Source organism: Phyllobates terribilis, unplaced genomic scaffold (genome assembly GCF_046119375.1).
Source record: "Phyllobates terribilis strain yellow unplaced genomic scaffold, ASM4611937v1 Scaffold_3__8_contigs__length_932513732, whole genome shotgun sequence".
NCBI lineage: Eukaryota > Metazoa > Chordata > Amphibia > Anura > Dendrobatidae > Phyllobates > Phyllobates terribilis.
The window spans coordinates 905,015,280-905,041,887 of NW_027362763.1; the positions used below are offsets into that span (position 1 = coordinate 905,015,280).

At 42.9% G+C, this 26,608-nt stretch overlaps 1 protein-coding gene across 1 annotated transcript in view; it reads right to left on the bottom strand.

The window, feature by feature from the left end:
* Positions 1–14,088, bottom strand: part of GJE1 (gap junction protein epsilon 1) — a 64,442-nt gene extending 50,354 nt beyond the window's left edge. Inside the window, exons 1-2 of the mRNA XM_073673385.1 lie at positions 14,050–14,088; positions 13,164–13,346 (exon numbers count right to left, since the gene is read on the bottom strand). Coding sequence (XP_073529486.1) covers positions 13,164–13,346; positions 14,050–14,088 — 222 coding nt within the window. The remainder of the gene's footprint in view (positions 1–13,163; positions 13,347–14,049) is intronic.
* Between the last annotated feature and the right edge of the window lie 12,520 nt (positions 14,089–26,608).

The following is a 26,608-nucleotide window of genomic DNA, read 5'->3' on the forward strand; positions in this document are numbered from 1 at the left end:
ATTGTGTGGAGGGGGGATTTATTCAGTGTGGAGAGGGGATTATTCTGTGTGGAGGGGGGATTTATACTGTGTGGAAGGGTTGATTTATTCTGAATGTGGGGGGGTTGATTTTGTATGGAAGTGGGGGATTGATTCTGTGTGGAGGGGAGATTTATTCTGTGCGGAGGAGGGATTTTTCAGTGTGGGAGGGGGGATTTATTCAGTGTGGAAGGGGGGATTTATTTTGTTTGGATGGAGAATTTATTTTGTGTGGCGGGGAATCTATTCTGTGTGGAGGGGAGGATTTATTCTGTGTGGAGCGGGGATTATTCTGGGTGGAGGCGGGATTTACACTGTGTGGAGGGGGGATTTATTCTGTGTGGAGGAGGGATTTATTTTGTGTGGATGGAGGATTTATTTTGTGTGGAGGGAGGATTTATTTTGTGTGGGGAGGATACATTCTGTGAGGAGGGGAGGATTTATTCTGTGTGGAGGGTGGATTTATACTGTGGAGAGGGGATTTATTCTGTGTGGAGGAGGGATTAATTCTGTGTAGAGGGGATTTATTCAATGTGGAAGGGGTGATTTATTCTGTATGGAGGGGGTGATTTATTCTGCATGGAGGGGGTGTTGATTTTGTATGGAAGTGGGGGATTGATTCTGTGTGGAGGGGGGATTATTCTGTGTGGAGGGAGGATTTATTCTTTGTGGAGGAGGGATTGATTCTGTGTGGAGGGGGGATTTATTCTGTATGGACGTGGGTGATTTATTCTGTATGGAGGGGGGTGATTTATTGTGTGGAGGGGGGATTTATTCAGTGTGGAATGGGAGAATTATTCTGTGTGGAGGGGGGATTTATTCTGTGTGGAGGGGGTTTTATTCTGTGTGGAGTGGAGGATTTATTCTATGTGGTGGGGGGAATATGTGTGGAGGGGGGATTTACACTTTGTGGAGTGGGGATTTATTCTGTGTGGATGGGGATTTATTTTGTGCGGAGGGAGGATTTATTTTGTGTGGAGGGGAATATATTCTATGTGGAGGGGGGATTTATACTGTGGAGGGGGAATTTATTCTGTGTGGAGGGGGGGATTGATTCTGTGCAGAGGGGGGATTTATTCAGTGTGGAGGGGGGATTATTCTGTGTGGAGGGAGGATTTATTCTTTGTGAAGGAGGGATTGATTCTGTGTGGAGAGGGGATTTATTATTTTTGGACGTAGGTGATTTATTCTGTATGGAGGGGGGTGATTTATTGTGTGGAGGGGGGATTTATTCAGTGTGGAATGGGAGATTTATTCAGTGTGGAGGGGGGATTTATTTTGTGTGGAGGGGGATCTATTCTGTGTGGAGTGGAGGATTTATTCTGTGTGGAGGGGGATTATTCTGTGTGGAGAGGGGATTTATTCTGTGTGGAGGAGGTATTTATTCAGTATGGAAGGGGTGATTTATTCTGTATGGACGTGGGTGATTTATTCTGTATAGGGGGTAATTTATTCTGTATGGAGGGGGTAGATTTTGTATGGAAGTGGGGGTTGATTTTGTATGGAAGTGGGGGATTGATTCTGTGTGGAGGGGGATTTATTCTGTGTGGAGGGGGGATTATTCTGTGTGGAGGGAGGATTTATTCTTTGTGGAGGAGGGACTGATTCAGTGTGGAAGGGGGGATTTATTCAGTGTGGAAGGGGGGATTTAATTTGTGTGGAGGGGGGATTTATTTTGTATGGATGGAGGATTTAGTCTGTGAAGGGGGATCTATTCTGTGTGGAGGGGAGGATTTATTCTGTGTGGAGGGGGGATTTACACTGTGTGGAGGGGGCGATTTATTCTGTGTGGAGGGGCGATTTATTCTGTGTGGAGGGGGGATTTATACTGTGGAGGGGGGATTTATTCTGTGTGGAGGAGGGATTGATTCTATGCAGTGGGAGGATTTATTCAGTGTGGAAGGGGTGATTTATTCTGTATTGAGGGGGGGTGATTTATTCTGATGTGGAGGGGGGTTGATTTTGTATGGACGTGGGGGATTTATTCTGTGTGGAGGGGGGATTATTCTGTGTGGAGGGGGATTTATTTCGTGTGGAGGGAGCATTTATTCTGTATAGAGGTGGATGATTTATTCTGTATGGAGGGGGGTGATTTATTCTGTATGGAGGGGGGTTGTTTTTCTATGGAAGTGGGGGATTGATTCTGTGTTGACGTGGAATTTATTCTGTGTGAAGGTATGATTTATTCTGTGTGGACGGGGGATTATGCTGTGTGGAGGGAGGGATTGATTCTGTGTGGAGGGGGGATTTTTTCAGTGTGGAAGGGGGGTTTATTTTGTGTGGAGGGGAGATTTATTTTGTGTGGCGGGGGATATATTCTGTGTGGAGGGGAGGATTTATTCTGTGTGGAGGGGGGATTTACACTGTGTGGAGGGGCGATTTATTCTGTGTGGAGGGGCGATTTATACTGTGGAGGAGGGATTGATTCTATGCAGTGGGAGGATTTATTCAGTGTGGAAAGGGTGATTTATTCTGTATTGAGGGGGGGTGATTTATTCTGATATGGAGGGGGGTTGATTTTGTATGGACGTGGGGGATTGATTCTGTGTGGAGGGGGGATTTATTCTGTGTGGAGGGGGGATTATTCTGTGTGGAGGGGGGATTTATTTCGTGTGGAGGGAGCATTTATTCTGTATGGAGGGGGGTGATTTAATCTGTATGGAGGGGGTTGTTTTTCTATGGAAGTGGGGGACTGATTCTGTGTTGAGGTGGAATTTATTCTGTGTGAAGGTATGATTTATTCTGTGTGGACGGGGGATTATGCTGTGTGGAGGGAGGATTTATTCTTTGTGGAGGAGGCGATTGATTCTGTGTGGAGGGGGGATTTTTTCAGTGTGGAAGGGGGGTTTATTTTGTGTGGAGGGGAGATTTATTTTTTGTGGCGGGGGATATATTCTGTGTGGAGGGGAGGATTTATTCTGTGTGGAGTGTGGATTTATACTGTGTGGTGGGGGGATTATGTGTGGAGGGGGAATTTACTATTTGCGGAGTGGGGATTTATTCTGTGTGGAGGATGGATTGATTCTGTGCAGAGGGGGTATTTATTCAGTATGGAAGGGGTGATTTATTCTGTATGGAGGGGGGTTGATTTTGTATGGAATTGGGGGATTGATTCTGTGTGGAGGGGGGATTTATTCTGTGTGGAGGGGGGATTTATTTTGTGTGGAGGGAAGATTATACTGTGTGGATGGGGGATTTATTCTGTGTGGAGGAGGGATTGATTCTGTGTGGAGGAGGGACTTATTCATTGTGGAAGGGGGGATTTATTCAGTGTAGAGGGAGAATTTATTTTGTGTGGAGGGGGATCTATTCTGTGTGGAAGGGAGGATTTATTCTGTGTGGAGGGGGATTATTCTGTGTTGAGGGGGGATTTGTAATGTAGAGGGGGGATTTATTCTGTGTGGACAAGGGATTGATTTTGTGCAGAGCGGGGATTTATTCAGTGTGGAATGGGTGATTTATTCTGTATGGAGAGGTGATTTATTCTGTATGGAGGGGGGGTTGATTTTGTATGGAAGTGGGGGATTGATTCTGTGTGGAGGGGGATTTATTGTGTGGATGGGAGATTATTCTGCGTGGAGGGGGGATTATTCTGTGTGGAAGGAGGATTTATTCTTTGTGGAAGAGGAATTGATTCTGTGTGGAGGGGGGATTTATTCAATGTGGAGGGGGGATTTATTCTGTATGGAGTGGGGATTTATACTGTGTGGAGGGGGTATTTATTTATTCTGTGTGGTGGAGGGATTGATTCTGTGTAGAGAGGATTTATTCAGTGTGAAAGAGGTAATTTATTCTATATGGAGGGGGTGATTTACTCTGTATGGAGGGGTTTGATTTTGTATGGAAGTGGGGGATTGATTCTGTGTGGAGGGGAGATTTATTCTGTGTGGAGGGGGGATTATTCTGTGTGGAGGGGGGATTATTCTGTGTGGAGGGGGGATTTATTCAGTGAGGAAGAGAGGATTTATTCAGTGTGGAGGAAGGATTTATTTTGTGTGGCGGGGGATTTATTCTGTGTGGAGGGGAGGATTTATTCTGTGTGGAGGGGGGATTATTCTGTGTGGAGGGGGATTTATACTGTGTGGAGGGGGGATTTATACTGTGTGGAGAGGGGATTTATACTGTGTGGAGGGGGAATTTATTCCGTGTGGAAGGGTTGATTTATTCTGAATGTGGGGGGGTTGATTTTGTATGGAAGTGGGGGATTGATTCTGTGTGGAGGGGAGATTTATTCTGTGTGGAGGAGGGATTGATTCTGTGTGGAGGGGGGATTTATTCAGTGTGGGAGGAGGGATTTATTCAATGTGGAAGGGGGGATTTATTCTGTGTGGATGGAGGATTTATTCTGTGTGGAGGGGAGGATTTATTCTGTGTGGAGGGGGGATTATTCTTTGTGGAGGGGGGATTATTCTGTGTGGAGGTGGATTTCCACTGTGTGGAGGGGCGATTTATTCTGTGTGGAGGGGGGATTTATACTGTGTAGGGGGGATTTATTCTGTGTGGAGGGGGATTTTTACTGTGGAGGGTGGATTTATACTGTGGAGGGGGGATTTATTCTGTGTAGAGAAGGGATTGATTCTGTGCAGAGGGAGGATTTATTCAGTGTGGAAGGGGTAATTTATTCTGTATTGAGGGGGGTGATTTATTCTGTATGGAGGGGGGTTGATTTTGTATGGATGTGGGGGATTGGTTCTTTGTGGAGGGGGGATTTATTCTGTGTGGAGGGGGGATTATTCTGTGTGGAGGGGGATTATTCTGTGTGGAGGGGGGATTTATTTTGTGTGGAGGGAGGATTTATTCTGTATGGAGGTGGATGATTTATTCGGTATGGAGAGGGGTGATTCATGTATGGAGGGGGAGTTGATTTTGTATGGAAGTGGGGGATTGATTCTGTGTTGAGGTGGGACTTATTCTGTGTGGAGGTGGGATTTATTCTGTGTGGAGGGGAGATTATTCTGTGTGGAGGGACGATTTATTCTTTGTGGAGGAGGGATTGATTCTGTGTGGAGGGGGGATTTATTCTGTGTGGAAGGGAGAGTTTATTTTGTGTGGAGGGGGGATTTATTTTGTGCGGAGGGAGGATTTATTTTGTGTGGAGGGAGATCTATTCTGTGTGGTGGGGGGATTATTTTGTGTGGAGGGGAATTTACACTTTGTGGAGTGGGGATTTATTCTGTCTGGAGGGGAATTTATTTTGTGCGGAGGGGAGGATTTATTCTGTGTGGAGGGGGGATTATTCTGTGTGGAGGGGGGATTTACTCTGTGTGGAAGGGTTGATTTATTCTGAATGTGTGGGGGTTGATTTTGTATGAAAGTGGGGGATTGATTCTGTGTGGAGGGGAGATTTATTCAGTGTGGAGGAGGGATTGATTCTGTGTGGAGGGGGGATTTATTCAGTGTGGGAGGGGGGATTTATTCTGTGTGGAAGGGGGGATTTATTCAGTGTGGAGGTAGGATTGATTCTGTGTGGAGGGGGGAGTTATTCAGTGTGGAAGAGGGGATTTATTCAATGTGGAGGAAGGTTTATTTTGTGTGGAGGGGGGGATTTATTTTGTGTGGAGGGAGGATTTATTTTGTATGGAAGGGGGGATTTATTCAGTGTGGAGGGGAGGATTTATTTTGTATGGAAGGGGGGATTTATTCAGTGCGGAGGGAGGGGGATTGATTCTGTGTGGAGGGGAAATTTATTTTGTGTGGTTGGGTGATATCTATTCTGTGGGGAGTGAGTGGAGGGGTGGTTGCAGACACAGTATGGTGAGTGGGGGGATGGGTGCGGACACAGTATGGTGAGTGGGGGAATGGATGGGGACATAGTATGGTGAGTGGGGGATGGGTTGTTGAGTGGGGGATGGGTGATGACACAGTATGAGTAACGAGGGGAAAAATGTATGCGGACACAGTATGGGGAGCAAGGGTGATGGGATGTGTGCGGACACAGTAATTAGAGTGAGGGTAATGGAATGTGTGCGGACACAGTATGGGAAGCGAGGGTGATGGGATGTTTGCAGACACAGTATAGGGAGTGAGGGTGATGGGATGTTTGCAAACACAGTTGTGCTGCGGATGACTGGAGAAGATGAAAGTCTGCAGAGACTAACTGTGGATGAAAAAAGTCATCATGGCGTCTGGAGACGAGGAAGATGAAAAAAAAGAGAACGACTCCAGAGACAATGTCATGTATAAGGTACCTAGATGTAAATGTTATTTGTGATACTAACTAATGCTCATGTTTTTATTTGTTAGGAAAATTAAAGGGATTGTCCTAGTTTGTGATGAGTTTGCGGTCATTCTATGTGACTGCAGATTTCTGAATTCTCACAGTGCGCACTGCACGCTGTCAGGATTCTCTGGTGCCGGCGATTTGCATACATGCGGTCACATGCTGACTAGACATGCGTGGTCTCTCTCAATGAAAATGAATTGAGTGAGGCCGGACATGTCTAGTCGGAATGTGGCCCAAAGTATACAAATTGATACTTGTGCTGACATGACCGTCCACTCTTGCCACCGGCAAGGGAGAATCCTAAAAGTGTGCAGTGCACGCTGTGAGAATGCAGAAGCCTGCAGTCACGTAGAGCAGGGTTCCCCAACTCCAGTCCTCAAGGCCCACCAACAGGTCATGTTTTCAGGATTTCCTTAGTATTGCACAGGCAATAATTCCATCACCTGCACAGGCAATAATTCCATCACCTGTGCAATACTAAGGAAATCCTGAAAACATGACCTGTTAGTGGGCCTTGAGGACTGGAGTTGGGGAACCCTGACGTAGAGTGACTGTACACTTTCATCTCAAACCTGGATAAGCTTTTTAATTATAAAACGAAGCCCTGTAGCATGCCAATCCTACCAGCGTGCAATATCCTCACTGTCAGGATTCAGCTCTGCTTGCTGGTTCCCGCGGTCATCACATGACCACTTCACTCATATGTGATTTTCATACTTACTCTCAAGTGACAACGAGCTTCTCTTCCTGCTTTTCTCAGTTTTTTACTGAACATTGAGAGAATTAGAGAGAGTGGCTCGTCGGCACATGACTAAGTGTACAAGTCGCTTATGTGATTGGTGGGGCCCCAAACTGAATTCTTGACCTGGGTGCTACAACAGCTACATACACTTCTGCCGGATGTGTTTTGATGTTGGTCATGAAATATGCCACTGCCAGATACCTTTGATAGCAGCTTATCTTTCATGGGAAAAAAAGAATTGGGCATGTTGTACTCTAACATGCCTTATCCCTCTTCCTCCCATCATCTGGTATAGGGGGAAACTCTATACACATTCGATAGTTGAGCAGTTTTGCTTAAACTAGCACATTCAGCCAAGATACATCTAATGGTCAAGTAGTCTCCTGCTTAAATTATCTAAAATACTGATAAAGAGGCAGATAACACCTAAGCAAGTAAAAGCGAACACAAGCAAAATTTTTATGTGGATTACTACTAATCATACCGACTCTTAAGTATGGACCGCAAGTTAGTCTTTATGCATTTAGTCTTCTGAGAGCCTCAATGTGAGTCTTATAGGAATGCATAAAGATACTGACTTCTACATTCACTTCTTTAAAGACGCTGTGTAATTTGGAGAGTCAGTATGAGGAACATACGGTACATACTACAACAGAGAAATGGAACAGAGGCTGATACATCAGAAATGAAGCACTTTGTAAGAAAATTAACGGTACTACTATGTAACTGATGTACATTATAATCAAATAAAAATGGAAGAAAATTAATGGTACTATTATGTAACTGATGTACATTACTATCAAATAAAAATGTTAAAAATCCAAGAGTGCTTCTTTAATTAATTTTACAATTACAATATATTGTTGTTGTAGTGGAGAGAAGATTTCCCTTTTTCGGCGCTTCCAGAGGATAAGGATCGTTACAGATGAATTCTTTTTCTCAAAATCAGATTTATTCGGACACTATATTAAGAACAAACAACGCGTTTCTGCCAGCAACGGCCTTCATCAGGTATAATATGCACTTGTAAGGACTTTAAGGGAAGACAATCTTTATAGACTGGTTACTCTTAAGATGTCGTGTTTTTTTTTTTGTTTTTTTTCCTTTCCTTGACTTGGTTGAATTGATTAGGATTGACACCACACCCCAATTAAGTTAGGAGAGTGGGTAGTTGTTCAGCGTTACATTCTAACACCATTCTGTGTACTAGAATGGTATATTTTTTTATATTAGAATGAACATATATATGTAATAAAATTCCTTTCTCTTATCATTTCCTTCACTTTCCCCTCCTTATATATATAGAAAGAGAAAGTGATATATAATAGTAATTTTAGAATACATAGTTGTGATTAAAATATACCTGGTGATGGTTATATATATATATATATATATATATATATATATATATACAGTACAGACCAAAAGTTTGGACACACCTTCTCATTTAAAGATTTTTCTGTATTTTCATGACTTTGAAGAACCTAGAATATAAGACATATTTTCAGTTGTTTCACACTTTTTTGTTAAGTATATAATTCCACATGTGTTAATTCATAGTTTTGATGCCTTCAGTGTGAATGTACAATTTTCAAAGTAGCCACCTTTTGCTTTGATGACTGTTTTGCACACTCTTGGCTTTCTCTTGATGAGCTTCAAGAGGTAGTCACTGGAAATGGTTTTCACTTCACAGGTGTGCCCTGTCAAGTTTAATAAGTGGGATTTCTTGCCTTATAAATGGGGTTGGGATCATCAGTTGTGTTGTGCAGAAGTCTGGTGGATACACAGCTGATAGTCTTACTGAATAGACTGTTAGAATTTGTATTATGGCAAGAAAAAAGCAGCTAAGTAAAGAAAAACGAGTGGCCATCATTACTTTAAGAAATGAAGGTCAGTCAGTGCGAAAAATTGGGCAAACTTTGAAAGTGTCCCCAAGTGCACTTACAAAAACCATCAAGCGCTACAAAGAAACTGGATCACATGAGGACCGCCCCAGGAAAGGAAGACCTAGAGTCACCTCTGCTTCTGAGGATAAGTTTATCCGAGTCACCAGCTTCGGAAATCGCAGGTTAACAGCAGCTCAGATTAGAAACCACGTCAATGCCACACAGAGTTCTAGCAGCAGACACATCTCTACAACAACTGTTAAGAGGAGACTTTGCGCACCAGGCCTTCATGGTAAAATAGCTGCTAGGAAACCACTGCTAAGGACAGGCAACAAGCAGAAGAGACTTGTTTGGGCTAAAGAACACAAGGAATGGACATTAGACCAGTGGAAATCTGTGCTTTGGTCTGATGAGTCCAAATTTTAGATCTTTGCTTCCAACCACCGTGTCTTTGTGCGACGCAGAAAAGGTGAACGGATGGACTCTACATGCCTGGTTCCCACTGTGAAGCATGGAGGAGGAGGTGTGATGGTGTGGGGGTGCTTTGCTGGTGACACTGTTGGGGATTTATTCAATATTGAAGGCATACTGAACCAACATGGCTACCACAGCATCTTGCAGCGGCATGCAATTAAATCCGGTTTGCCTTTAGCTGGACTATCATTTATTTTTCAACAGGACAATGACCCGAAACACACCTCCAGCCTGTGTAAGGGCTATTTGACCAAGAAGAAGAGTGATGGGGTGCTACGCCAGAGGACCCGGCCTCCACAGTCACCAGACCTGAACCCAATCGAGATGGTTTGGGGTGAGCTGGACTGCAGAGTGAAGGCAAAAGGGCCAACAAGTGCTAAGCATCTCTGGGAACTCCTTCAAGATTGTTGGAAGACCATTTCCGGTGACTACCTCTTAAAGTGCATCAAGAGAATGCAAAGAGTGTGCAAAGCAGTCATCAAATCAAAAGGTGACTACTTTGAAGAACCTAGAATATAAGACATATTTTCAGTTGTTTCACACTTTTTTGTTAAGTATATAATTCCACATGTGTTAATTCATAGTTTTGATGCCTTCAGTGTGAATGTACAATTTTCATAGTCATGAAAATACAGAAAAATCTTTAAATGAGAAGGTGTGTCCAAACTTTCGGTCTTTACTGTATATATATATATATATATATATATATATATATATATATATATATATATAAAAATAAAAAAAATAAATTACATAGTACTGATTATAAAAATATATAATTGTTAGTCTAGTATATAAAAAAAATCATAAAATATAACAGTTATTTTTACAGAAATGAGATCTTACAATAAAACAAATATTTTTTTCAGTATTGGTAAATAGGGCTGTGCATTATTAAATATACACTTTTTTTTTTTCTTCTCTTCTTTTTCCCCCTCACACATTTTCCACTATATCATTAAGACCATCTGGATGTAGGGTTTTCAATCTAAAGATCCAATAAGACTCTTTTCTGTTTAGTTTCTGGATCCTATTTACAGTGCCTACAAGTAGTATTCAACCCCCTGCGGATTTAGCTGGTTGACACATGCGGAATTAACTTGGCATTGTGACATTTGTACTGTAGATCAGCCTGGAAGTGGGAAATGCTCTGCAGCAAATTTTGTTTTTGTTTTTTTGTTTTTGTTTTTTTTAAAACGTTAAAAGTTAATTCAGAGTGTCATTTATTATTCAACCCCTCAAACCACAAGAATTCTGTTTGGTCCCCCTAAAGTATTAAGAAGTAGTTCAGGCACCAAGAATAATGAGCTTCACATGTGTGGATTAAAGATCTCTTTTGCCAGCCTTTTCTGACTATTTAAGACCCTCCCCAAACTTGTGAACAGCACTCAGACATGGTCAACATGGGAAAGACAAAGGAGCATTCCAAGGCCATCAGAGACAAGATCGTGGAGGGTCACAAGGCTGGCAAGGGGTACAAAACCCTTTCCAAGGAGTTGGGCCTACCTGTCTCCACTGTTGGGAGCATCATCCGTAAGTGGAAGGCTTATGGAACTACTGTTAGCCTTCCACGGCCTGGACAGCCTTTGAAAGTGTCCTCCCGTGCCGAGGCCAGGCTTGTCCGAAGAGTCAAGGCTAACCCAAGGACAACAAGGAAGGAGCTCCGGGAAGATCTCATGGCAGTGGGGACATTGGTTTCAGTCAATACCATAAGTAGCGTACTCCACCGCAATGGTCTCCGTTCCAGACGAGCCCGTAAGGTACCTTTACTATCAAAGCGTCATGTCAAGGCTCGTCTATAGTTTGCTCATGATCACTTGGAGGACTCTGAGACAGACTGGTTCAAGGTTCTATGGTCTGATGAGACCAAGATCGAGATCTTTGCTGCCAACCACACACGTGACGTTTGGAGACTGGATGGCACTGCATATGACCCCAAGAATACCATCCCTACAGTCAAGCATGGTGGTGGCAGCATCATGCTGTGGGGCTGTTTCCCAGCCAAGGGGCCTGGCCATCTGGTCCGCATCCATGGGAAGATGGATAGCACGGCCTACCTGGAGATTTTGGCCAAGAACCTCCGCTCCTCCATCAAGGATCTTAAGATGGGTCGTAATTTCATCTTCCAACAAGACAACGACCCAAAGCACACAGCCAAGAAAACCAAGGCCTGGTTCAAGAGGGAAAAAGTCAAGGTGTTGGAGTGGCCTAGTCAGTCTCCTGACCTTAACCCAATTGAAAACTTGTGGAAAGAGCTCAAGAATAAAGTCCACATGAGACACCCAAAGAACCTAGATAACTTGGAGAAGATCTGCATGGAGGAGTTAGCCAAGATAACTCCACAGACCTGTGCCGGCCTGATCAGGTCTTATAAAAGATGATTATTAGCTGTAATTGCAAACAAGGGTTATTCCACAAAATATTAAACATAGGGGTGGTATAATAATTGACCCACACTTTTATGTTTAAAATTTAATAAAATTCAACTGAGCAACATAACTTTTTAGTTTGTAAGATTTATGCTTCTGTTCATAAAACCTACTCTCGTTTGCAGTTTGAAGGCTCTAACTTATTTGCATCTTATCAAACCAGCTAAATCTGCAGGGGGTTGAATACTACTTGTAGGCACTGTATGTCATTCTGTGGTATTTGTTCAACAGGAGTTACCTTTATGTCAAATTGTTTGTGGTGTTTAACTAAAAGGTGTCTGGACAAACTGTGTTTTAAAAAACCTTTTTTGGTGTTGTGTCTGTGGCCATTCATACGCGACCGCAGTGTCTGTGTAGTGCGGCCCACGTATTGAAGACCACAGGCACAATTGATCACGTAGATAACGTGATCACTCTCACAAGTAAGGTGCTGGTTTATATTTATTGTCTCTCCTGTGCTTCTTGATGTGATACATTTTTGTTTGTGACTAATGATATTGCAGCAATTAAATTTTTTTGATCCACATCTAAAAACTCCAAGGGGATTTTGTATAGGAGTCTTTTTTGGTCTTAAAGGAGAGATTAGTTTCCCTAAGACACTAGGCGCAATAATGTTCCCAATAGTAACCCCCCTCCGGAATGTAACAGAATGGTGTTAGAATGTAATGCTGAACAACTACCCACTCTCCTAACTTAATTGGGGCGTGGTATCAATCCTAATCAATTCAACCAAGTCAAGGAAAGAAAAAAAAAAAGAAAAAAAAAAAAAAAGAAAAAACACGACATCTTAAGAGTAACCAGTCTATAAAGATTGTCTTCCCTTAAAGTCCTTACAAGTGCATATTATAACTGATGAAGGCCGTTGCTGGCAGAAACGCGTTGTTTGTTCTTAATATAGTGTCCGAATAAATCTGATTTTGAGAAAAAGAATTCATCTGTAACGATCCTTATCCTCTGGAAGCGCCGAAAAAGGGAAATCTTCTCTCCACTACAATATCCAACATGCAAGCCTTATACCAGGGCTGACATAGTTCCCGCATTTGTGCTGCAGACCAGAGGATTGCAAAGAGCTGATCCACTATACGGATCATTTGAGTGAAAATACAAGACATCTAAAGGGTGAGTGCAAAAAACAAATATTGTTGTGGCAAATGCACATATTCATCTACACTTAGACTCAGCGCCCCTTGTCTCCCCTTTTATTCTTTTTTTATATCACTGTGAATATATTGTTGTTGTTTCTTAATTTGGTTGAGAGATCCAAATAAAATTATAACAATATATATAATAACAAAATGTTCAACTTAGTTACATTCCACTTCATTTTGCTCTCATTTCTGTACCCGACCAATTACTATGGTGTTTCATTTGTACCAACCATGTTGCCTTACCTGTGGTGTTATCGGCCGAAATTGGTTGTAGCAGAAGAGGTTTACTTCCCTTTTGTCAGGATCACAACTGAAGTGCAAGGCCTCATTTCCATATACAGCAAAGCCCAGGACACCAAGAAAAAACATTCGCACAGATCCAAAGAAAAGGGTGTGGAACTGACCAATCACGGTTGGAGGTCTCAGCTTCAAAAATAATAATAATCATTTATAGGAAACTTGTTAAAAAATAAAAAATACATAATGTTCTTTATTATTATTAATGATATTATAATTACATTTCAATTTATTAGAAAAGTATTTCTTAAATAAACACAACTTACAAACATTCTTCAATGATTATAGGTGTTTTCATTGTTGTGCAATAACCACACATACAAGACGGCTAGACTACATTCAACATAGTACTGTAATTGTGCTAGTAAAATGTCCACAGTATGTTCCCGTAACCAATGTGGCTCTGGAGGCCTCGATTGCTTATTGTATTATGTGAAAGAGGAGTCAGCAATGTAGGAAAATAGAGCATCAGATTTATCCATTGTTGTCCCACATAACGTTGATAGAAATCTCCAGATACACCCTAGCAAATAAATAACTGCAGGCTGTACCACAGTATGTAGGAACATCACAGCAAGCTTTACTTCTGGAAAACAAATATCCAGCTAGTTACCATATAGAGTATCAAGCCAAAAAAAACCAACACTTTCCACAATACCTAGACCAAGCACTATTATTTTTAAGTTATCGCCTAAATCACATGATTACATTTTAACGAATGATGAGTCCATACTGACTTGACTGAGACAACCAGTAAAGTAAAAAAGATGCTCGTCTTGTACTTGGCCAGTATGAGGTTGATGAGAATGCTATGCTGTCACTTAATACTTACACATCCTTCATAGAAGTTCTTGATATAATTTAAAGACATCTCTTGTAAAATGTTATCTCGGAGTAAATCTGAAGTAATTCATGTCTCTCATTGCCAATTTGCTGTCACCGGAACCCAGTTCACAGTTATTGCTCTCTCATGACCCTTGCTGTAGAAAACTCTTGTCACTGCACATTTCTCTTTTATCTCTAGGCCCCAATCAATTTACTCTCTCAGGACAAAAAAAAGCAAAACAAAGCATAGTACATGTGGTCAGCTCCATGATGCCCAACAAACTCTGTCAGCAGAAACCTCAACACAATTCTAAGGTAAGAATACAATAGTTATATGTAGATATTTGACATTGACATCTTCCACCCTTTTTATTCCTAGAAAGCAAATTACAAATGACTATAAGAAGCGAAACAAACAGAAAATCTTTTTTGGGGGTTAAGATAGATAGAAATTTTTCTCATGATGTTTATGCTCTTAAAAAAAATTAAATTCTACCATAAAATAGGAACACAATTAATTGAGTTTCATCTCACCCAAACATCTTGTTTACTACATTAAAAAGTAAACAATTTATTAAGGCTAATACCCCCAGCATTTGTATTTTATAAATAATATAACTTCTCGACTAATTTACGCAAAATATTTACAAGCAAACATATAAAAAGTAAAAAAGCAAACAAAAAAAACAAACATTTTATTAAGTGATTACAGCGAGTTACTGTGTTAGAAAGCCGTACAGAGATTATGTGGCCATAAAGTATGTTACTCACCAACCTCAGTCCAGGTGTTGTGTTGTTTGGACGACCCATTTATTCCTGGTTTGTGGTCACTTTCATCCTTTTTGCTTAAAGTTCCAAAGATGATCTGCATTAACAGAGCCAGACAGAGCCATATCTCCACTATCACTGATCAGTAATTTGTACAAAAGTCATCAGTATTGGCTGAATAATTGTCACCAGCATAATGTTAAAAGTCACATTATATCCTAGCATTAGTGATTGACTCACTGATTTCATGTGCTGTGCTGTACTATTGCCTAAGTCACAGAATAGAAACCATGTACAGCAGAAACACAATACAAAATGCATGAAAAGCATCATGTGACTCTAGGGCTAGTTTTGTGTATACATGACAATGAAAACAGCCTTATTTAAAAGGGTACTGTGCAGTTGTTTCTTGAGTAGGTCAGAGAAATGCAGCCTACTTACAGTTTCCTTACTTCTTTATATATAGAAGGTCATGCTTTCCACCTTGAGTGACAGCTTTGGTGGTTAGTAGAGCTGTAATATTAGTAGCAGATAGACAAAAGCAAGTCAGCTGTAAACTTTCTTATTTTCAAGCTAATTAAAATAATTTAAGAACTTGAGATTCCCCTTTAAGATATTTCTGATCAACCTTTTAACTTACTCAACATAATTCAATAGATATTTTAAAATGAAATACTACTCCTGACTAAATCATTAATACTGCATATAGATTTGTGTCAAAGTGAAACAAAAATGTGAGTTAAAATAGTAGGAGCCCTTAACAAAATTGAGTAGTAAAGAGTTAGTATGATTAATTCATTTTATATAATAAATGTGTCATCAGGAGTGTTTAAAGTGCCTTATATATTATATAGTGTCATCTCCACAGATTGCTAGCCATATGGCACTGATGCATACCCTGGCATTGAAACCCACTATCTCAAATTAAGACACTCCTGCCCGGAGTGTGAGGAACATGTAGATACAGCTGGGCCAGTATATGCTGGGAAATGCATTTTCTGTTTGAAATTACCTGAAATGACGACTGACTTTATGCATGAAAGCACAGTGCTGTCTAACATTCTTCTCTAACTATACACAGTGTGTGTATATATATGCATATGTATGTGTGTATATATATATATATATATATATATATATATATACATACATATACATATATATATATATATATATATATATATATATATATATATATATATATATATATATATTACATATACAGTGGGGAAAAAAAGCATTTAGTCGGCCACCAATTGTGCAAGTTCTCCCACTTAAAAAAGATGAGAGAGGCCTGTAACTGACATCATAGGTAGACCTCAACTATGAGAGACAAAATGAGAAAACAAATCCTGAAAATCACATTGTCTGATTTGGAAAGAATTTTTTTTCAAATTTTGGTGGAAAATAAGTATTTGGTCAATTACAAAACTTTATCTCAAATGCTTTTTGTAAGTCTTCACAAGGTTGGCACACACTGTTGCTGGTATGTTGACCCATTCCTCCATGCAGATCTCCTCTAGAGCGGTGATGTTTTGGGGCAGTCGCTGGGCAACACAAACTTACACTATATAAAAAGACACATATGCATGTTTTTTTTTCAATATCTGACATGAAATCAGAATAAACCTTTCCCTTTTTAGGTCAATTAGGATTACCATAATTTTTAATATATGCCAAATGCCAGAATAATGAGAGAGAGAATGTTTTAAGGCATTTTCATTACTTACTGCAAAGTCAAAAGTTTACATACATTTCATTGGTATTTGGAACCATTGCCCTTAAACTGAATGACTTGGGTCAAACGTTTGGGATATCCTTCCACAAGCTTCTCACAATAGTTGTTGGAATTTGTGCCCATTCCTCCTGACAAAACTGGTGTAACTGATTCAGGTGTGTAGGTCTCCTTGATCGCACCTGCCTTTCCAGCTTTGCCCATAAATTTTCAATATGAGTGAGATCAGGGCTTTGTGATGGCCACTCCAAAACATTGACTTTGTTATCCTTAAGCCACTTTGTTACCATTTTGGCAGTATGCTTCGGGTCATTGTCCATTTGGAACACCCATTTCCGCCCAAGTTTTAACTTCCTGGCTGATGTCTTGAGATGTTGCTTCAGTATTGCTACATAATCTTCTTTTCTCATGATGCCATCTATTTTTTGAAGTGCACCAGTCCCTCCTGCAGCAAAACAACCCCATAACATGATGCTGCCACCCCCGTGTTTCACAGTTGGGATGGTGTTCTTAGGCTTCCAAGCTTCTCCCTTTTTCCGCCAACCGTAACAATGTTCATTATGGCCATAAAGTTCAATTTTAGTTTCATCAGACCACAGGACATGTCTCCAAAAATTAAGGTCTTTGTTCCTGTGTGCATTTGCAAACAATAATCTGGCTTTTTTATGTTTTTTTTTTGGAGTAATGGCTTCTTCCTGGCTGAGTGGACTTTCAGCCCATGTTGATATAGTACTCGTTTTTATATATATATATATATATATATATATATATATATATATATATATATATATATATATATATATATATATATATATATATATATACAGTACAGACCAAAAGTTTGGACACAACTTCTCATTTAGATATTTTTCTGTATTTTCATGACTATGAAAATTGTACATTCACACTGAAGGCATCAAAACTATGAATTAAAACATGTGGAATTATATACTTAACAAAAAAGTGTGAAACAACTGAAAATGTCTTATATTCTAGGTTCTTCAAAGTAGCCACCTTTTGCTTTGATGACTGCTTTGCACACTCTTGCCATTCTCTTGATGAGCTTCAAGAGGTAGTCACCGGAAATGGTTTTCACCTCACAGGTGTGCCCTGTCAGGTTTAATAAGTGGGATTTCTTGCCTTATAAATGGGGTTGGGACCATCAGTTGTGTTGTGCAGAAGTCCAGTGGATACACAGCTGATAGTCCTACTGAATAGACTGTTAGAATTTGTATTATGGCAAGAAAAAAGCAGCTAAGTAAAGAAAAACGAGTGGCCATCATTGTCCCCAAGTGCAGTTGCAAAAACCATCAAGCTCTACAAAGAAACTGGCTCACATGAGGACCGCCACAGGAAAGGAAGACCAAGAATCACCTCTGCTTCTGAGGATAAGTTTATCCGCGTCAACAGCCTCAGAAATCGCAGGTTAACAGCAGCTCAGATTAGAGACCAGGTCAATGCCACACAGAGTTCTAGCAGCAGACACATCTCATCAACAACTGTTAAGAGGAGACTTTGTGAGGCAGGACTTCATGGTAAAATAGCTGTTAGGAAACCACTGCTAAGGACAGGCAACAAGCAGAAGAGACTTGTTTGGGCTAAAGAACACAAGGAATGGACATTAGACCAGTGGAAATCTGTGCTTTGGTCTGATGAGTCCAAATTTTAGATCTTTGCTTCCAACCACCGTGTCTTTGTGCGACGCAGAAAAGGTGAACGGATGGACTCTACATGCCTGGTTACCACCATGAAGCATGGAGGAGGAGGTGTGATGGTGTTTGGGTGCTTTGCTGGTGACACTGTTGGGGATTTATTCAAAATTGAAGGCATACTGAACCAGAATGGCTACCACAGCATCTTGCAGCGGCATGCTATTCCATCCGGTTTGCGTTTAGTTGGACCATTATATATTTTTCAACAGGACAATGACCCCAAACACACCTCCAGGCTGTGTAAGGGCTATTTGACCAAGAAGGAGAGTGATGGGGTGCTACGCCAGATGACCTGGCCTCCACAGTCACCAGACCTGAACCCAATCGAAATGGTTTGGGGTGAGCTGGACCGCAGAGTGAAGGCAAAAGGGCCAACAAGTGCTAAGCATCTCTGGGAACTCCTTCAAGATTGTTGGAAGACCATTTCCGGTGACTACCACTTGAAGCTCATCAAGAGAATGCCAAGAGTGTGCAAAGCAGACATCAAAGCAAAAGGTGGCTACTTTGAAGAACCTAGAATATAAGACATATTTTCAGTTGTTTCACACTTTTTTGTTAAGTATATAATTCCACATGTGTTAATTCATAGTTTTGATGCCTTCAGTGTGAATGTACAATTTTCATAGTCAAGTAAATACAGAAAAATCTCTAAATGAGAAGGTATGTCCAAACTTTTGGTCTGTACTGTATATATATATATATATATATATATATATATATACTGCTCAAAAAAATAAAGGGAACACTCAAATAACACATCCTAGATCTGAATGAATGAAATATTCTCATTGAATACTTTGTTGTGTACAAAGTTGAATGTGCTGACAACAAAATCACACAAAAATCATCAATGGAAGTTAAATTTATTAACCAATGGAGGCCTGGATTTGGAGTCACCCCCAAAATTAAATTGGAAACACACTACAGGCTGATTCAACTTTGATGTAATGTCCTTAAAACAAGTCAAAATGAGGCTCAGTATTGTGTGTGGCCTCCACGTGCCTGTATGACCTCCCTACAATGCCTGGGCATGCTCCTGATGAGGCTGCGGATGGTCTCCTGTGGGATCTCCTCCCAGACCTGGACTAAAGCATCCGCCAACTCCTGGACAGTCTGTGGTGCAATGTGACGTTGGTGGATGGAGCAAGACATGATGTCCCAGATGTGCTCAATCGGATTCAGGTCTGGGGAACGGGTGGGCCAGTCCATAGCTTCAATGCCTTCATCTTGCAGGAACTGCTGACACACTCCAGCCACATGAGGTCTGGCATTGTCCTGCATTAGGAGGAATCCAGGGCCAACCGCACCTCCATATGGTCTCACAAGAGGTCTGAGGATCTCATCTCGGTACCTAATGCATGTCAGGCTACCTCTGGTGAGCACATGGAGGGCTGTGCGGCCCTCTAAAGAAATGCCACCCCGCACCATTACTGACCCACTGCCAAACCGGTCATGCTGAAGGATGTTGCAGGCAGCAGATCGCTCTTCACTGCGTCTTCAGAATGTCACGTCTGTCACATGTGCTCAGTGTGAACCTGCTTTCATCTGTGAAGAGCACAGGGCGCCAGTGGCGACTTTGCCAATCCTGGTGTTCTGTGGCAAATGCCAAGCATCCTGCACGGTGTTAGACTGTGAGCACAGCCCCCATCTGTGGACGTCGGGCCCTCATACCACCCTCATGGAGTCAGTTTCTAACCATTTGTGCAGACACATGCACATTTGTGGCCTGCTGGAGGTCATTTTGCAGGGCTCTGGCAGTGCTCCTCCTGTTCCTCCTTGCACAAAGGAGGAGGTAACGGTCCGGCTGCTGGGTTGTTTCCCTCCTATGGCTCCCTCCACGTCTCCTGGTATCTACTCCATGCTCTGGACACTGTGCTGACAGACACAGCTACCCTTCTTGCCACAGCTCACACTGATGTGCCATCCTTGATGAACTGCACTACTTGAGCAACTTCTGTGGGTTGTACTGTAGGCACCGCCTCATGCTACTGTACCTCTAGGGATGAGAGCAATGGCAAAATGAAAAAGTGACCAAAACAACAACCAAAAAGGTTGAGAACAGAGAAATGGTCTGTGGTCACCACCTGCAGGACCACTCCTTTATAGGGGGTATCTTGCTAATTGCCTATCATTTCTACCAGTTATCTGTTCCATTTGCACATCAGCAGGAGAAATTGATTCACAATCAGTGTTGATTCATAACTGGACAGGTAGATTTCACAGAAGTGTTATTGACTTGGAATTATATTGTGTTGTTTAAGTGTTCCCTTTATTTTTTTGAGCAGTGTATATATGTATAGATATACAAAATTGATGACTTAACATAGATTTACAATGGCAGTACAGCACAGGTAGCACATTGTAGCTGTCATATTTCTGCTTGGTCTTAAATGGATGGTCCACTTTAACAAAACACTTGTTTACACCTAATTTGGCAAATAGCTCATTGCTGCTGCTCTGGTCTCTGTGTTTAGGCTGCAGCGGTCATAGAAACGATGACAGAAACGATGACAGTGTTCATCACCACTGCAGCTAATTACTGAGTTCGAGGATATTGTGACGTAGACGGAATGAGCCAATGAGATACAGTAAGTGAATAGTTGCAGCGGTGATGCGACATCACCCCTACAACCTAAAGAGTGAGATCGGAGCTGCGGCGGAGAGCCAGAGTTGGAACGGAGGATAATGAGTTCCTGCTTTGATTGTTATTTCAGGTATACAAGTGTGTTTGGGGTCTACTTTCCTTAAAGTGCAAAACACCTTTAAACACAACTATAGAGTAGAAATATACAATTTTCAAACTGTGAGAGTTTTATTAGTTAAATGATACGTTTATACCAAGTATACAAGAGTTATGTGAAACATAGATATGGTAACCTCCTGTAGAAGCAATTCATTACTCATGCTTACATGCAAGTCAAAGTGCACTTCACTGTTTTTTACACTACCACATGCTGCTTATAACGGTTTTTTTCTTTTACCTGGCTCTCTTTTTAAATGGATCATGTCAAGCAGGGCCGGCGTCAGCACCCGGCGCACCCGGGCAAATGCCGGGGCCCTGAGCAGGCAGAGGGGCCCACTGGCGGTCGCGCACCCCGCTGGGCTATGGGCGGAGGAGAGCGGTGTCAGCGCCCGCCCTTCTCCGCCGCCTGCTCAGGGCCCGGCAGCCGGATACTTACCTCTCCCCGTGCCTCCGGAGATCAGCTGTCTTCCTGCTCTGCGCTCCCTGTGACGTCTCAGGTCAGAGGGCGCGGTGATGTCTTTACACGGCGCCCTCCCCTGAGCCGTCACAGGGAGCGCTGAGTGGGAAGACGCCGACAACGCTGGAGTTTGGACCCGAGCAGCGGGCAGCAGGTAGCAGGTGAGGAGAAGGGAGGTGAGTATTTGATTTTTTTTTTTAATGTATGGAGGCATGGGGCAGTATAAAGAGAAGGGGGGGTGGCATCCTCCATGGAGCACTATAAAGAGAGGTGGGGGGCATCCTGCATGGGGCATTATAAAGAGAGGGGGGGGCATCCTGCATGGGGCATTATAAAGAGGGGGGGTGACATCCTGCATGGGGCATTATAAGGTGGGGAACAGCCTGCATGGGGCATTATAAAGGGGGGCAGCCTGCATAGTGCATTATGTGGGGGGGAACAGCCTGCATGGAGCATTATAAGGGGGGGCAGCCTGTATGGGGCATTATGTGGGGGGTAACAGCCTGCATGGAGCATTATAAGGGGGGGACAGCCTGTATGGGGCATTATGTGGGGGGTAACAGCCTGCATGCAGCATTATATGGGGGCCAGTATCCTGTATGGAGCGTTATAAGGGGACCGGTATCCTGTATGGAGCGTTATAAGGGGACCGGTATCCTGTATGGAGCGTTATAAGGGGACCGGTATCCTGTATGGAGCGTTATATGGGGGCCAGTATCCTGTATGGAGTTTTATAAGGGGACCAGTTTCCTGTATGGAGCGTTATATGGGGGCCAGTATCCTGTATGGAGCTTTATAAGGGGCCAGTATCCTGTATGGAGCGTTATATGGGGGCCAGTATTCTGTATGGAGCCTTATATGAGGGCCAGTATTCCGTATGGAGCCTTATATGGAGGCCAGTATTCCGTATGGAGCCTTATATGGGGGCCAGTATTCCGTATGGGGCCTTATATGGGGGCCAGTATTCCGTATGGAGCCTTATATGGGGGCCAGTATTCCGTATGGAGCCTTATATGGGGGCCAGTATTCCATATGGAGCCTTATATGGGGGCCAGTATTCCGTATGGGGCCTTATATGGGGGCCAGTATTCCGTATGGGGCCTTATATGGGGGCCAGTATTCCGTATGGGGCCTTATATGGGGGCCAGTATTCCGTATGGAGCCTTATATGGGGGCCAGTATTCCGTATGGAGCCTTATATGGGGGCCAGTATTCCGTATGCAGCCTTATATGGGGGCCAGTATTCCGTATGCGGCCTTATATGGGGGCCAGTATTCCGTATGGAGCCTTATATGGGGGCCAGTATTCCGTATGGGGCCTTATATGGGGGCCAGTATTCCGTATGGAGCCTTATATGGGGGCCAGTATTCCGTATGGAGCCTTATATGGGGGCCAGTATTCCGTATGGAGCCTTATATGGGGGCCAGTATTCCGTATGGAGCCTTATATGGGGGCCAGTATTCCGTATGGAGCCTTATATGGGGGCCAGTATTCCGCATGGAGCCTTATATGGGGGTCAGTATTCCGCATGGAGCCTTATATGGGGGCCAGTATTCCGCATGGAGCCTTATATGGGGCCATTATTCCTTATGGGGCCTTATATGGGGGCCAGTATTCCGTATGGGGCCTTATATGGGGGCCAGTATTCCGTATGAAGCGTTATATGGGGGCCAGTATTCCGTATGGAGCCTTATATGGGGGCCAGTATTCCGTATGGGGCCTTATATGGGGGCCAGCATTCCGTATGAAGCGTTATATGGGGGCCAGTATTCCATATGGAGCCTTATATGGGGGCCAGTATTCCATATGGAGCCTTATATGGGGGTCAGTATTCCGCATGGAGCCTTATATGGGGGCCAGTTTTCCGTATGGGGCCTTATATGGGGGCCAGTATTCCTTATGGGGCCTTATATGGGGGCCAGAATTCCGTATGGGGCATATATGGGGGCCAGTATTCCGTATGAAGCGTTATATGGGGGCCAGTATTCCGTATGGAGCCTTATATGGGGGCCAGTATTCTGTGTGGAGCGTTATATGGGGGCCAGTATCCTGTATGGAGCATTTTATGGGGGCCAGTATCCTGTATGGAGCGTTATATGGGGGTCAGTATCCTGTATGGAGCATTTTATGGGGGCCAGTATCCTGTATGGAGCGTTATATGGGGGCCAGTATCCTGTATGGAGCATTTTATGTGGACCAGTATCCTGTATGGAGCGTTATATGGGGACCAGTATCCTGTATGGAGCGTTATATGGGGGCCAGTATTCTGTATGGGGCATTTTATGGGGGCCAGTATTCTGTATGGAGCGATTCACCGGTTTCTGAGCTATTGTGGAATTTACAATAGATATCACTCATGTAATGTAAGAAGTGAAATCTTTGCATTGTACTATATATATATTTCTCCGCCGTATCTCTGCATCATGAATCGTGGTATGTGTTAAAGGGGCCCACTGAGACTCTTTCGCCCGGGGCCCAGAAAAACCTGGAGCCAGCCCTGATGTCAAGTCCATCAACCATGAAGGTTCAGGAACTTTAGATGACAAGAAAGTACATTTTAATTAATAGATCTTAGAATAAAATAAACACATAATCACAAATGGGGCATACTGTAATAATATACTGTAATATATCATGTAAGAGCAGTAAAAAGCATATGGCCCAATGGCCTAATTTAAATATGTAATAACAAAGGATAAAAACCTTGAATTAATAAATACAGATAATGAAGTATGATGCCAACAAAAGTGCTCCCCCAAATATAGTATGATACCCTCACAGTGAATTCATCCACAGTACCCCCACATGCACAGTATGATGACCCTATCCCTACTGTACCACCCACCCCAAAAAGCATGGTGACCTCAACACAGTATGATGCCCCAACTGTGATTCCCGCACAGCCCTCCATACAGTATAATAGGCCCCACAGAGTTCTCCATACAGAATAATGGGCCCCACATATTCCTCCATACAGTATAATGGGCCCCACATAGTCCTCCCTACAGTATAATGGGCCCCACAGAGTTCTCCATACAGAATAATGGGCCCCACATATTTCTCCATACGGTATAATGGGCCCCAACATCGTCCTCCATACAGTATAATGGGTCCCATAGAGTACTCCATACAGAATAATGGACCCCATATATTCCTCCATACAGTATAATGGGCCCCACAAAGTCCTCCATACAGAATAATGGGCCCCACATAGTCCTCCATACACAATAATGGGACCCACATAGTTCTCCATACAGAATAACGGGCCCCATATAGTCCTCCATGCAGAATAACGGGCCACGCATAGTCCTCCATACAGAATAATGGGCCCCACATAGTCCTCCCTACAGTATAATGGGCCCCACAGAGTTCTCCATACAGAATAATGGGCCCCACAGAGTTCTCCATACAGAATAATGGGCCCTACATATTCCTCCATACAGTATAATGGGTCCCACATAGTCCTCCAAACAGAATAATGGGCCCCACATATTCCTCCATACAGTATAATGGGCCCCACATAGTCCTCTATACAGTATAATCGGTCCCATAGAGTACTCCATACAGAATAATGGCCCCCACATATTCCTCCATACAGTATAATAGGCCCCACATAGGTCTCCACACAGTATAATGGGCCCCACATAGTCCTCCATACAGAATAATGGGCCCCACATAGTTCTCCATACAGAATAACGTGCCAGGCATAGTCCTCCATACAGAATAATGGGCCCCACATAGTCCTCCATACGGTATTATGGGCAACACAGAGTTCTCCATAGAAAATAATGGGCGCCAAATAGTCCTTCATAAAGTATAATGGGTCCCACATAGTCCTCCATACAGTATAATGGGCCCCATAGAGTACGCCATACATAATAATGGGCCCCACATACTCCTCCGTACAGTATTATGAGCACCACATAATCCTCCATACAGAGTAATGGGCGCCACATAGTCCTCCATACAGTATAATGGGCCCCACATAGTCCTCCATACAGTATAACGGGCCCCACATAGTCCTCCAGACAGTATAATGGGCCCTACATAATCCTCCATATAGTATAATGGGCCCCACATAGTCCGCCATACAGTATAATCGGCCCCATAGAGTACTCCATACATAATAATGGGCCCCACATATTCCTCCATACAGTATAATGGGCCCCACATAGTCCTCCATATAGTATTATGGGCACCACATAGTTCTCCGTACAGTATAATGGGCCCCTCTTAGTCCTCAATACAGTATAATGGGCCCCACATAGTCCTCCATACAGTATAATGGCCCCACATAGTCCTCCATACAGAATAATGTGCCCCACATAGTCCTCCATACAGTATAATGGGCCCCACTTAGTCCTCCATACAGAATAATGTGCCCCACATAGTCCTCCATACAGTATAATGGGCCCCTCTTAGTCCTCAATACAGTATAATGGGCCCCACATAGTCTTCATACAGAATAATGGGCCCCACATAGTCCTCCATACAGTATAATGGCCCCACATAGTCCTCCATACAATATAATGTGCCCCACATAGTCCTCCATACAGTATAATGGGCCCCACTTAGTCCTCCATACAGAATAATGGGCCCCACTTAGTCCTCCACACAGTATGATGGGGGGTGCGGTGGCGGCATCGCGGGCTAAATACAATCATCCTGCGGGCCAGAGTTTGACATTTGTGCCTTAACGCAATATGATATATAGGTATGTCATTGCTGGGGTTGGTCGTGTGTAGAGAGCTGTCTAGAGCTAAGCTATCTTCATGTGTGGTAGGAGCCAGCTATATTATATAGCCAACATCTGTGTCTGACATCAGCGGCTGTGACTGACATCAGAGACAGGAGCTGCCTCTGTTAGACTCAACGACTTAAATGCCGCTGTCAATCTCTGACAGTGCAGTTGTGATGGAGTGGTTGCAGGTGCTGTCACGCATCGGCCCCCCTTGGCCCCGAACAATGGGATTATGTAGCACTGATAGGATATCATGGCAGCTGGGGACCCTGCTGAAGGCCTCTGTCGCTGCCATCTTGGTACTCCTGTGAAACTTATACACAGGCCAAGATTCATAGGCGACCACTTTTTTCACTCTATATTGTAGTACTATGGATTTGCAGTATATAGAATAAGCAAGCAGATGATTG